General features: G+C 37.1%; 1 protein-coding gene across 1 annotated transcript in view; it reads right to left on the reverse strand.

Moving 5' to 3' along the window:
* NRAP (nebulin-related anchoring protein) overlaps nt 1-14,706 on the reverse strand; it is a 55,288-nt gene that overhangs the window by 27,468 nt on the left and 13,114 nt on the right. Inside the window, exons 10-21 of the mRNA XM_009881567.1 lie at nt 14,481-14,585; nt 13,022-13,138; nt 11,154-11,258; nt 10,103-10,210; nt 9,297-9,401; nt 6,803-6,901; nt 6,195-6,299; nt 4,893-5,000; nt 3,970-4,071; nt 3,266-3,463; nt 2,964-3,068; nt 575-673 (exon numbers count right to left, since the gene is read on the reverse strand). Coding sequence (XP_009879869.1) covers nt 575-673; nt 2,964-3,068; nt 3,266-3,463; nt 3,970-4,071; nt 4,893-5,000; nt 6,195-6,299; nt 6,803-6,901; nt 9,297-9,401; nt 10,103-10,210; nt 11,154-11,258; nt 13,022-13,138; nt 14,481-14,585 — 1,356 coding nt within the window. The remainder of the gene's footprint in view (nt 1-574; nt 674-2,963; nt 3,069-3,265; nt 3,464-3,969; nt 4,072-4,892; nt 5,001-6,194; nt 6,300-6,802; nt 6,902-9,296; nt 9,402-10,102; nt 10,211-11,153; nt 11,259-13,021; nt 13,139-14,480; nt 14,586-14,706) is intronic.

The raw sequence follows: 14,706 nt of genomic DNA on the forward strand, positions 1-14,706 counted from the left end.
CCACAGTGGAGAGAAATACAGAACTTGGAGCGGATGTATATCAGTCTCTGCGCCAATGTCCAACTTGCTTTGAAGTACTGCCTAAGGATCCGCTGGGAATATGGTGTTTTCCCTCCAGCTTGCTTCCTCACTTTTACTACCTCACAGATAACCAATTTTGGTGCAAATGACATTCATGTCTCAGGAGTACTCAGGTATCCTTCTATGAATGCATTTCAGCCATACTTGAATCCAGCCTGCACGACTCACAAGTTTGTCGCCAAGATTGTCTTGCAGAGGCATCCCCCTCTCTCTTTCTCTTTCACCTTTGACATCATTTATGAGAAGCCTCACTTGCATATTTCCATTCCCATTGGAGTTTGATTTTTGTTGTTGTTCCAGTTCAGAGAATTCAATGAGAGAATTCATCAAATAAACAAATATAAGCCCTTAGAAATAAATCTCAAGAAATTGCATATATTGAAAGGTTTCACGACTACGTTCTCTTCCACCACCACCTCAATGTACATCTCTCAGGAATGACCACATTACGAGTAAGCTACTTGCAAAGAGAAAAATTCAGTCAAGGACTCACATCACTTTGCAGTTCCTGGCTCTTCTTGGCATGCTTGATCTGAGAACTGTCAGCCACGCTGGTGAACTTCAGAGCATCAGCCTTCTGTCTGTACTTTTTCTACATCAAATTAAAGCAGGTTACACAAAAGTTTCTATAATATTTACCTTCCCCCCAAAATGTAGTGCTTTCAAAGAATACATGACTGGTAGAGCCAAAGGTATCCTGTAAATTCCCCAGACAGTTTTAGCACACATATTAACAGGATAAGTTCTAGTATTTTCTGCTGGGAAGACCCCAGTGGCAAGGAGGATAGTGCAAGAGTATCCAAATGCATTTTTGCTGATACTGCAAGCATGGATACTCTTTGGTGCCAGATGCATTACCTCCATATCTTACAAGATCTAGGTTGCACACCAACCAGTGAGTGTTCTTCACAAACTGGGTATAACTTAAGTCAGGACCCAAGAGAGCTCATGAGCTACACAGTCGATACTACTATCTCATTTTCTTACACAAGACTTCTCACGCATATGCATGTGTTGTTCAAATCACTGGATATATATTACTGAGATAATTTTAAATTCTTAAGATATTTCTAAATTATCAATTAAATTACAACAGGCCATTTCAGTGTCCTGAAAGTAACTTAAATTTAAATTCTTCCCCACCATCTCCCAGTTCTTTCCAAAGCAGAGCTCAGTATAGACACTGCAGTCAAGCTTTCCTGGGAGCAACAGCTATGAGAGCCCTCCACGAGGCTCGAGTCTTGGATGTGGGAAAATTGTGCTCCATTCATCCTCTGGTACCAGTACTTCTATAAAATCTATTTGAACTGACAGATTTCTATACAGTCTAAGGTTTCTAGTTTGGTAAATAAGACTGCCCTTACTTTTATTCCATCTTACTTTTTGTTTTACATCGAAGCACACCAAAGTGAACAGAAAACTTCCATTGACTTCATCAGGCTTTGGATCAGGCCTGTTTTGAATCAATGTCTCTGCCTGAGCCTTTTGCATCACTTATTTAAGAGCAAGCTAAGCATCTCTTTCTGTCTTTGAGACCATACAGGGAAATGCAGCACCCTATTTCAGGACCACTGGGGAGACCAAGCAAAGACTTCTTGTATACTTCAGTAGAATTCTTACTCTAAGAGTAAAGCCATAAAGTGGAGCATCCCACCTAAGAAGAGTGTAAATGCATTTTTTCATTATCTAGCATTTCAAGAGAGAAATCCTTCTGTTTGAACTGATGGGTGAACAGATCAGTTTACACTCTGTCTCTGCTAGGGGAACACAAAATAGAAGTTAAACAAGCATGCAGCACTTCAAAGAGGTGCTCATTGCTTTATTTTAGGAACCTGGAAGGGAGGGAGGCAGATTAAAAACAGCGTGTTTTGTCACATTGCATGGAACACAATGTAGTGACATTCTGCAAAGAAATGACAAAATGCCAGGGTCTGTATGGCAATAGAGATCTCTCAAATAATATCCACCAGTCACCAGTTTAAGTCACTGTCAGCCATCTCTTGTCCTTACACAGCACTGGAATGAAAAGGCAGATCATTATGGATTAAATATTTGTGGAAATGATTATTACTACAGCATACCACAGCAGCAAATGTCAGTCTATCTCTAGCAAGACACTGGATCTGAGAGTAGCTGCTCTTCTTTTGTTTCTAAGATGTATTTTTCCCTTTGCAGGAGCAGTGAGAGGATGTCAGAGACCCAAGGTATCAGAGAGTGTGATCTCCAGTAACTAGCTGGCTTCTGTTCCTTCCTCCAGCACTAAGTGGGATTTTATCCTTCTTGTCAAACTTCTCCTAATTTATTCTTCTCTCTGTCCTCTAGTTTTCCCAGCACTAGTGAGACAACTCAACCATAACTAAGCAGCTGAGGAAGTTTACTTCCATAAGGCTAATGGTAGTGTGAAACCATAATTAATCAAGGGAAAGCAGTGAAAAGCAGCACAAGCTGAACTTGCCAGTAAAGTCACAGCCCTTATTTGCTGAAGAGCAAAGAAATTTCCAAACATGGCTAACAAATATCTAATTTGTTGGCACTATTCCTTAAAACTCTATGCACTTCATGTAGCATGTACCGTAGGAATTTCTGATTTCTTTCAATGCTGCTCTGCAAAATGGGCAGATGAATGAAAAGAGGGGGAAGCACAGTTATAGGGCCTTCTGCTTCACAAATTTGACAGAAATCAATAATCATATAATGGGAACACATATTTTTAACCTCTAGCTCAGGATTTCCTGTATAATACCTGAACAGTGTCCATCAGTTCCTCCATTTCTCAGATTTTCTGTATTAGGAATTCCTTTCCTATTCCACATAATGTAGTTGAATAAGCGTGCATAAGCCTTGGAATAAAAAACAGACAGAAGCCTAAGCACTTTGCTTACCTCACTGACCAAATCTCCCGCCTTTTTGGCTTGTTGTATATTAAGACTTCCTTCTGTGATACACCCAGCTCCTTTCATCCACATCAGATCTGCCCTATATCGAAGCTGTAGAGGAAGATGACATTTATTGTTATGGGGAACACAGGTACAATGTTTTCATGCTTCCAGTTTCAAAGACATTTTAAAAGGTCACAATGCAAAGCAAACAGCAGCCATATGAAATGAGAAATAATGTCAAACTGAAGAAGTCTATAAACACTCATACTGCTCATAACAGTTAAGCTGAGTATATATCGTCTTACATCACTCTGAAGACCATAGGCCTTCTTTGCCCATTTGGTCTTCATATCTTCTGGAACCACTGTGTATTCATGGAGTCTCTTTCTATAATCTAGGTCACTAGCAAGCTCCTGGGCCTTCTTAGCATGTCTCAGGTTTACCATATCCATAGGCAGATGAAAATGAGTCTTACTCTCCTCAAAATCTTTTTTGTATGCAATCTAGAAATAGAAGAAATGAAAATAAGTTGCCTCTATCAGTGTATTGCAAAACCAAAACTATCTTAAAACTCCACTCTTGTTTGTGTCTTTATGCAGATTAGGCAAAAAACACATATAGAAATCAGTTCCTATGAAGGATGAAGAAAAATAAATAGAAGGACGAATTTTGCTAAATTTAGAGACATCTTCTCTATTACAGTACATCTTATTTTCAAACATACTTTTATCTGCTTGAAAGGTTTATGTAGAAGTGTTTATACTGGGGTTTTAATAGGATGTTATTTTCCTGCCACAAAATAAGGACTATCAACCCAAAATTCCCTATAAGAACAAAAGTACTGTGCAACCATTGCAGATTAACAGACTTTGGAAGGAAACCAATTTTTGTTAAACACTTCCAAGAATTTCTTCTAGTGAAAGCAGTAACAATGGCAGATCACATATTGTTGCTGAAAGACTAATAATTATGAAAAACACCTTTTGAGCGAGAGAAATAAATAATTTACCTCACTACTCATCTTGGCCACCTGCAGAGAGTGCAAAAGTCTTGAATCTTTGGTTCCAATTGCTTTTCCTTTTGTTTTTTCATATTCTTCTTTATATTTAATCTGTGAAAAAATAGTTTAAGTCAAAGAACATTTCTGATTAGCCACAAGATAAGCAATATGTTTTTCACTGGCAATTTTGATGGTCAAAATTTACAAGGGCTTAGTCTGATTCTCACTTTGTCACTTCAGACCTCCCAGATTTTCTCAGAAATTCCCAAATGTGCCAGGCTGGTTTCATTTATGTTGTCTTTAACCTCATTCTTTAAGGCTCACTCCTCTGAGGTGGATACGCTTATAAACTTAAAGTCTTCTGATTAGCTAAATTATGTGGTTCTTAAAGCAAAATATAAGAAATCAATCATGTAAAAAACAAGCAAGGAATTCAAGATTTTTTTAATGAGGTGGCATTTCAGAATCACCATCATTTCTGAACAACTTCCAGCTGCAGGAAAAGTTTATTTTCTGCCTCTCCACAGGTTAAGAATCATGAGATAAGTTGTTTAAAAGAGTTTGTTGGTCAATTTTTTATATACATGTGCTTATGTTAAAGAAGCAGACTAAAAATATATGCATTCTCTTTGCAGTGGATGATAACAGCTTTTTTTGAGGCTGTAAACAATTCAAAACACTGAATTTTACTATGGGAGGATTGAGCCATTGTTATTTGTCTTCCTTCTGTACTCTTGTATTTAAAAAAAATAATTTTCAGAGAGTGAAATTTCATAGCAGAGTCTAAGAAAGCTTCCAACTGTTCATCAGCGATTAAGATGAACAGCCAAAAGCAGGACTTAAAAATCCAGATGAAGTGAGCTAAGCTTTATTTCCCTGTGCTATAGCAACTTATATAAAGAATAATTCTTAGGTAATTAAATATAACATACATCACTGGCAAGATCCCTTGAAGCTTTGGCAGCAAGTAAAGGCAGAGAATCAAGTTTCATTTCAAAGCCCTGGCCCTTACTCTTCTCCCAACCTTCTTTGTACTTAATCTGAGAAAGAAAAGACAGCAACATGTCACTAACACAGAAACACACAAGATCTTCAAATGAACACGAAAATAACTAAGAGCAAAACAGAAGTATAAATACGCTTAGTCCACAACTGGAAACTACTTAGCTCACAGTTCATTATCATTTTGAGCTAATTAATTGGCCAGGATTGAGTCAAGAATTTTATTCTTGGAGTTTACAGGCACTTTAAATCCCAGAGCACGCACCAATAGCTTTTAATTTTAAAAAGGCATGGGGCGGGAAGGTTTTTCAAAAGTGACTGTGGTTATGTCTGTGTATGCAAATGCTGTAGATCAATAGGAGCTGATCTATAGGGCAGAACAGCTTGTGCTCAGAATCAGACATCACACTACTCGTTTCAGGACTTTTCTTTCCCCCCCGCCAAACTAGAGCTAGTCAGGTCCCACGCGTTGAATGCCCATTTGTAGCTGCACTTCTTTATGTGAGCTGCTGGAGAGCATCTTTCAGTTTGGCTTCATTCAAAAGGAATCCAGCTCATGTGCTCTCAGACCACCCCACAATGTGAAGCAAAGCTCAGTGAAGCAACCCTTATGATCAGGAGATTTGCTTCAAAAGCACACTCATGAGCCACACTATATGACAAACGTAGATGAAATGCATGAGAATCGCATGCTTAACTTCTGAAAGTTAATGGAAGTTAAAGTACTAGTTGTTTAAGCTCTTTTTCAAGGTTCCACTTGAAATTCTGTTAGAGTAGGATCAAGTATGCCTTCATGCATACTATGCATGCATCTAATGAAGTATCCAGGAAGCCCTGATTTCTGTATTTGGCTTTTCATATGGTTATATTTTACTAGTATTTTACCATGAGCATACACCCCAACACATTAGAGCCACAAACAGTGTTGCTCCACATGTGCAAATGTTGGTTCTTCATACAAATACCACCTCAGAAGCAGTTAATTTTGTGAAGTGAACACTGATTTACTAAACAAACTCAAATAATCTGAAAAGGTCTCGAAAAAAAGATATAGCAGTTTGACCATACTTGAGATTGTATCCCTATCTATTCTGGTTACCGTACCTCATGCTGGTTAGTAAAGACTGATGATAAATGCTAAATGCTTTCAGAAACAGTATCATCATCTTTACATTCATTTCTGTCTGTTAACGGCATCAAGAATACCAGTATTTCCAGGTCACTTGGCTTACCTCACTGTATAACTCAGCATTGGCTTTTGCCTTCACTAACTGAGGTACATCCTGAGGTAGAGTGTAATTTGTTTTTGTCTTCTCATACTGGGCTCGGTAGTTCAACTGCCAATTGAAAAAATCAACAACAAAGTCAGTTATTTTTAACTCACTAAAAATATGACCATTACACTGATTGACTGCCATTGAATTTCAGGATATTAGTGCCATATGTTATAGACACACTCATAGGTATAGCTGACATAAATATGAGGGCTATAAGGCAATTTTAACTTTTACCTAGGTACTAGGAAGGAGAATAATTATTCTATAAATAGACTAGTTACTCATTGTCTAAAAGTAAAAAATATCAGATTAAAAAAACATGCATTAATAACCGCACAGAAATGAAATCCCTAAAAAAGCACACTAATACAACTCTTTAAAATGAGGAAAATATTAAATCTAGTATGCTTTCCACATTTTTGGAAGTGATTTCATTCAATTTATATTCTTGTTTTGGTTGTAAAACTGCTGATGAACTATCAACAACAAAAACAGTGAAGTTATGAAATAAAATTATCTCATAATTCTAATAAACAATGATAGTTAATGATAGCAAAACTTACATCACTGAGCTGCTGTGCATTTATTTTGGCTTGAGCAATTTGTGGAGTGCTGGCAACAGAGCTGTACTTCAGCTTGTCTATGCTTTGCCTGTAGTTAACCTAATTTAAAATAAAATTTAAAAAAAGATATAATAAAGGAAGAAATGTTCAGACTAAAAAAATGACAGATTGAGTAGACAAGGTTTTGCTGGCTAATACTCTGGATAAATCATTACTTAAACCACAACAAACTGAGGTGAGGAAAAATACCACGATCTCTTGGATGAGATCTGAGTTAATGCTCTGAAAATTTCCTAGTCTGAGGTCACAGTTTTCATTCCACTTTGAAAATGAACTTCACGTATAACCCCTTCACCTCGAAACCATAAGGTCTTAAAAAGATGCAGTTTCAGCTGGTCCCCAAAGCATTCCTATAACACTGATATCCTTAACCATCACTCAGACTATTTTTATCTTTATCAGACTATCTCTATAAAGGAACATTGTAACTGTCTATTAAGAGGTCTGCCCATTGTAACGCTGTGCAGAGCAAATGAACTCTCTTACACTTTGTTTTTACTGAGTTTAATCACCAAATTTCCCTGTGTGATAAGAGTTTTGCATGGATGATGAGAGAAGAAAAATATATATGGTACAAAAAAGTCATTTTAATGTCAGCCATTGATAGTATTGGAGCCCACTAAATTCCTAAAACTTTATCATGGTAGCTGGAATAATAAAATATACAATAAATAAATTAAATCCCAAAACCATGCAAGATAAAAAAAATCATGGAGAAGCTTTCTTTCAAATCTATTGCTGCCAAAGGACTCAGTGCTACACTGCAGGACACAATTATAGAGTCTCTATAGGCCTTAATTAATATTAACTGCAGTTAATCACCACTTTGCAAACATTGCACGTTGCTTGAAACTACTTTCTTAAGAACACTTTTTTTTTTTTTTCCGAATAAAGTGGAGTATATTTCTAGGGACTTTGAGTTACTGAAACCATTTTAATGTGGACCTTCTTGTCTCAGGTATGCTCACATAAACTTCATTCTTTCTGCCATAATGACAAAAACTGGGGAAAAAAGGCCTGAATCCTCTCACAAGTCCAAAGCGATGAAGGTAACTTAAAACAGTTTGTTTACTTCTTTACAGAGAAAATTTTACTTCCATAGAAAGGGATCATTTCTTTTTAACTGAAACCATGTATTTATTGTTACTGATGGTTACTTAGTGTGTGTGAGAGTCGTATTCTTAAAGAGTTCAAAGTGAGCGTGTTGGTTGTCAGTGAGCAGACGAGCCCTGGGACTGTTTCAGACTACTAGGTGATGATCATGACTAGTGCAACTGAGTCTCTGTGCCCAACAGATTTACACACTCTGAAACCAGATGCGGACTATGAGTTGTAGAGCCACAGGTAGTGATGAAATGTTTAGAGTGGGTAGAACTAATTTGTACATTATGGACATGAATTTATGCTTACTTTGAACTCTTTAATAACACAACTGTCTCACACAATAAGTAATCAAACAATGAACTACATTTTTAAGCTTTTTCAAAGACAAAGCTGGAATTACCCCTCAAGAGGCAATAGTGTATCTTACAGTCGAAGCACATCAAGTACTTCCTCAAAAATGTCAGGGTTCTCAATTCTACTCCTTCATGCTACCGTCTTTTTATTGGAAGAGGTATTTAGGCCCAGATAAATCTCATATAATGTTAATGGCCTCTCTGAGGCATCTTGCCCCTGGTTTCTTGCAATTTCAACGGAAAGACAGGTTGTATACATCTTAGGTAGTCAGAAATGCGTTACACATGTGCTGCTCTCTTCCTGTTGATTTTATAAATAATGCCTGGTGACTGTGGTCCTAACTAAGGCACAGGTTAAGTTCCCAATGGTAGATGAGATCAATCAAGCCTTCAATGCTTGTGAGAGGTGAAAGTATGGTATTCTCTACAGTCTGACGTCCTCCATTTACCTGTAGAGCACATATAACCACAGCAGTACACACATTTCTTCACATTGTTCCATCAGTAGCTCAACCCCAAGCACAGAGGGCACCTCTCTCACAGGGACCACAGTCATAAGGAAGGTTATGTGAGCAATTAGTTCCCTTTCAAAGGTGAACACCTATCTTCAGGGAATTCACAAAGGATGAAAAGCCTATTTCAGTCTCCCTGTCCTTTCAGTACTTGATGCTGCTGCTGAAGCTGCCCCAGATGATGAGATGCTTTGCAACACAGACTAGGGATGGGGTAGAACTCACCCCTATCACATCACTGTACAATCTGTGCTGAACTGAAGCCAATGACAGGAGGTGGCAGCACTTTCTATTCCTCTGAGCGTTCTTGACTCCCTGCACTTTTTTGCCTTAACTTTGTTATCACTAGCTGTTTTCTCCCATGATTAAATCACCATTTGACAGAAGCAATCTACCACAATCTCTCCTACAGGGAGATGATAAGCCATGCAAGTAATAGAAAAAAAAACACATAAAATTATTTACATCTTTCAAGGGGACCAACTTCCTTGTTGTCTGATATGAAGGAGTGAGAGTAGCTGGGTAATTGTAGTCAACACCATCATGTTTGTAATCAGATTTATAGGCTATCTGAAACACAGGGAGAACCAAAAAAAAAATCATTCTTTTTTTTTAAGCTGTCATTTGTTTGAATAATTATCAGTCAAGAGGAAAGGAGAAACAATAATATTAATATTAAATGCAGGAAACAAAGTAAGTTCAATGTCATGAGTGACAAAGAAAATGAAATTATTTGCATAGTTTAGCTACTAATTGATTCTTTTTCAGCTCCTCAATTAATCCAATGCCAACAGTGGGAGCATTAACTTAACTTCCACCTATGACACATCTCTTTTATCTTTCTGCTTAGTTCTCAAGCTTCTTACAGATTTGTAAATAATGTACTTGAAGGAATGATATGTAACAAAATAGCTTCTTGACTAACCCAGTAAATTAAATTGGAATCCAGAAATCTTCATTAAAGATTGTTTTTTCAGCAAAGGTCTGACCCTGGGGGTGGTGGCAAGCAACCTTCAGCATCTTACTGATGTCAAAGAAAACTGGAGGAGCTCAGTATGTTGCCAGATCACTGAATTTGCTTATTTTAACTTCTTCCACACAGTGAGCTATAAATCAGTACAAAAGGGTTTCCAGAATTTCCCCTCTTCTCAACATATCTATCCTTCAGATCCCCAGTACAATATGATCTAAAGTTTTCTATTAACTTAATTCTGGAGAAACTTACAAACAAGAAAGCAACAACCATACAAGTATGATTAAAAAAGACTTACGTTGCTTGCCAGGCTGCCAACTTTCATGGCATGTAGCATTCGCTTGTCCATGCCAATACCTACATAATGACCTTTCATCTGGTTCTGGTAGGTTTCTTTGTATTTAAGCTGTACAAAAATAAGCAAAAATACTCTGAGAAAACATATTTAGTTTTTCTTTGAGTTTTCATATGTTACGGCAGTGAGAAAAATTATTACAGTTGTGGTCTACTAGTGTTGCACCACTACAGAAATTCATGAGTCCACAACCACCTTGGTGCTTAAATGAAAACTAAAACTCTCTGTGAGTTTCCTGTTTTAAAAGATGTCATTTACATATTCTTCAGATCACCTGGATGCCACATAAAGGAGATACCTCCACATTCTATTGCTGCATATTATTTCTTCAGAAATAAATATTAGAATAAAGTTGCAGGGAAGCGCTATTTGTACATTAACAAATGACCACATAATCATCTAGCAAAACTGGACCATTTTGGTGCAGCTTTTACTGAGCCCAGAGTAGGAAATTTGACAAGATAAACTAACCACTCTACCATCTCATCTGTATGGTAAAAGATTTACTCCTCCTGGATTTCAGAGAATGATAGTGAGCAGTATAAAGCAAAATTATACTTCAGTATCATGAGATACAAGCAGTATAATTATTAATATTTATTACTTTTACACAGTAAACATGTTCCTTTCTGACATTAACTCTGGTAAAGTATCTTCTGCTTACCTTTCCAGTCAGGAAAGGGACATACAAAATGAAATAAGTAATAATTATGACAGGTAACAATAACAACTGACAGATATTTGTCTGGAATAGCAGTCCATTGTAAGTAATCTCTGTTTCATACATCATAGTAGTTCTTTTCATAATCCTACATAAAATGAGCCCCAGCTATCCATCAGGACAGATTACAGCAGGTGCTGTACAAACATGGGTTAAAATCAGTTATAATCAAATTCCCACCACATGCTTATCTGAAACACACACACACAGATGACTTGCGATTCCAGCAGCTACCAGCTTAAGCAAACCACAGAGGATGTACTGAAAACTTACATCACTGGTGAATTTTGAGATCTTGCTCACATTCTTGAATTGCGGAGTATCACAGTAGTTCATGCTGTAGCCTCTGTTGTTCCCGAGATCCTTCTTATACTCCACCTTAGTGACAAAAATGCACACGGGAAAGATATGGTAAAACATTAACCTTCTATGTCAAGTTGCCCCACACACTTTTTATTAGCCAGACCCACTGTTCAGAGATTTTGATATGTGGCTTTCATCAGATGGCATATGATAAAAATTAATATGAAGATGATTTTCATGTACTCAGTTCTGATTTTATAGGCAAAAGAAATGCAATCAGTTTCATCCATTTGGACCTCAGCAAAGTGTACGAGACAGTGCCATGGGGAAATTTATTAACTAAACCAAGGATCTACCAAGGCATTTTAAGGTGAGTATGGAGCAAATGAAAGCAGAAAAAGCAATGGGTGTTTTTCAACAGGAAAGATTGAACAGGAGGAAGTTTACCAGCAGAATGCTACAGAATAAGTTTAAATACAGAATTGGTTTAATATTTTCATTAAGTTCCTTTGCTCTGAAGTAGGAATGTTGGGGGCAATATTAAAAGGGGTAATAGAAATGGGACTAAACTCAGCAAGGCAGATGTTAATATACATAGGGAGTAGTCGTTAGAATTTCAGCTATAAGAGCCCATCACCTGGAAAGTCTAAAAAAGAGAAAACTGTTCATATGTAGGCTGACCACAGAAATCTGGTGAGATGAAAAAGTAAAGCAGCTATGAAAAAGGCAAATGCAGCCCAAGGCAGAAGCAAGAGGAAACTTCTGAGCTGGCACTGGGAAGTGCATGTGTTATAGACCAGGTTCCAGCAAGACCTCATCAAGAACTTATGTACTCTTACATTCATTCCTGTTTAAGGAACATGCACTCAGCCTGTAACAGCTGCAGTGAAAGACTGTGAGACATAAGAAGAATTTGGCTTGCTTAGTCTAGGAAAACAAAGGCAGAGAGAGGAAAATTATATCCGTTTGTAAACATCTCAGGTTATCATGCAGGGAGAAGAACTTTTTAAACTAAAGGGCAGTGTTGGCACAAAACACAATAATAATAAAGTGGACAGAAATAAATGTAGGCTAGAAATTAGAAGAAGAGGATTATACGATACTGTGCCGAAACAGCAGGAGCCAGAAATCATTGGCCCAGGAGGCCCCTTCCAGTCCTACTTCCAGGGGTTTTTCATTATTGAAGGTTTTATACTTTGACATCTCAAGAGTATAAGTTTTTAAACTGCCATGGGGAACCTCTAGAAACTCACATTTATTAATAACTTTATAGCTGATATGACACTATAAATAAATTAATAATTCAGAATCTACTGAGAATTCCCTAGCAATCATTCCTTGCCAAGCAGAAGAAGAATGCATTATCAGTAACTCACAGTCTTTCACATGATGGAAGAAAACAGAAACCTGCATTAACAGACTGGTACAAAATTTGGCTCTGTTGGTGTTATATTTTAATTATCAGTAGAACCTTCTTTGAAACACTAATGTACGCACTCAAGTCATCCTAAAGCATTTATAATTATAACTTCACAGCACATTAACAGCACAATTCAGGGGTTTCTTTTTAGATTTCTATTCTTCATGTGGCCAGAATTAGAATTCCTCTTCTAGGGTTAATTTCCCATACTTTCATACAGATCATTGGAACTATCAGATAACAGCACCTGAAGTTCTTGCACCTTTCTCTTCAGTTACTGTGCTACACACAGATCATTTTTGTTACATACAGAGCAATAAGAACAACAGCTTTTTATATTTATAGTCCTTACCCATCAGACACAAATGTTTGTATGAGCTGCTCTCAAACTTGTTAACAGATCAATTCAACCCCTTACCTCACTGACAAGCTTGTTAGCACTTTGGGCTTGTTTAAGGACTAAGTTGTCTTCAGCTGTTAGGGAGTGAAAGTGAGCTGCACCTTTCATCTTGGAAAGATCTTTCTTGTATTTTATCTGAAAAGAAGTAGGGAAAATTATAAAATAGATGTCTACATTTTCACCATTGCTATTTAAACTGGCTTCATGAGTAGGGTTAAGATTTTTCCTCTTTTTGCTTTGATAAGCAAACAGAACTTGCTAAGTTGAAACACTGCAAGTTGTTACTTCCTGAAATAAGCCATATATAAAATCACAGCCCTAGCAAACCCTGCCAAGCCACTTCACTAGACAGCTTTTTAATTCATTTTTCACATGGATTGAACACCACAGGTTGTTGTTCATAGCTTGAAGAGATAACTAGCAAACTCTTGGCTACTGACTGGTTGGAGCTTGTGTGCTCTTCTATTACTGAAGTTAATGCTCAGTACTTTAATTTTAGACTTCTAGTCAGAGAATTAAAGATAGTTACCAAGTGCTCTGTGAACTTTTCCTTTTGTAGAAATCAGCTTTTTGAGACAGCTATATCCTTTTGCACTTATAACGTCTTAAGACAATTATATTTCTCTACCAAATCAATGTTGAAATATTTGTATATGTTAATTTAGTTTTGACATCAGGTTATTGACTTAAATTGAGCTAGGATGAGTGAAAAGAGATAATACTTATATTGGCATTTTGCCAAACTCTGTCCAGAAAAAAATCCTGTTGGGAATATATTTCAATGTATCTTACATACAAGGAGATGCTTATATTCTTCATCATATGATACTGCTTTAAAAATCAGATTCATAATATAAAAAAAAAAACAAATTTCTCAGGCTTTAAACATATGAAGCAGCTTAATATAGAATCATAGAATGTTTAGAGTTGGAATGGACCTTGAAGATCACCACCTTTTTTTGCCAATTCTTTAGCTTACCGCCCAAAACTAAAAATCGCCAGCCTAGAAATAAGCTCAGTCTTGTGAAGTGACAGTGTTGTACTCTATGGTGTCTTTTCCCCCGTATGACTTACTTTGCGCTAGAGGCATGATGCATCAAAATTTCAAAACCAGTTCAGCTCATTCATCCTCCATTTATTCACTACTGGGAATACCACAGTAGTCCACAGGATGATTAAGGCAGTTGAAGGTTTCATTAATAATACAGGTGCAGATTTGCCAGGAGGGTTAACCTAACAGTAGGGATCCCCATTAGTTGCTACATCCATCTCCTCCCTCATGCAAGTTGGTGCTGTGTCCCCTTCTATTAATGGATATTATTAATCCCCTGAGCCATCCAGTTCCCAGCAATGCAGTGAAATGTCATTGTTGTTTACTTCTCAAGTGTAATTTTAGCATTCTCCTCCCAGGCACTGCTCTGACAAACTGCTGTTTTTAATTGTTTATGAATTGTATTGATTCAGGTTTCATACTTACATCACTTGCCAATTCATTTGCTTTCTTGGCATTTTGATAAGCTGGAGTGATCATAGCAGGAAAGCTTCCTTTCCCTCTGCGTTCTTCATACTCATCCACATAATCCTGAAGAAAATTCAGTGTTTACTCATCATATATGACCAGGTGGGGCCTTGGGTGATTTCACAAAGCCCCATAGTCCTTGTTAGTAGCAAAGTTCATTGCTTCTTTTTTTTTTTTTTTTTTT

Source organism: Charadrius vociferus, unplaced genomic scaffold (genome assembly GCF_000708025.1).
Source record: "Charadrius vociferus isolate BGI_N301 unplaced genomic scaffold, ASM70802v2 scaffold282, whole genome shotgun sequence".
NCBI classification, from domain to species: domain Eukaryota; kingdom Metazoa; phylum Chordata; class Aves; order Charadriiformes; family Charadriidae; genus Charadrius; species Charadrius vociferus.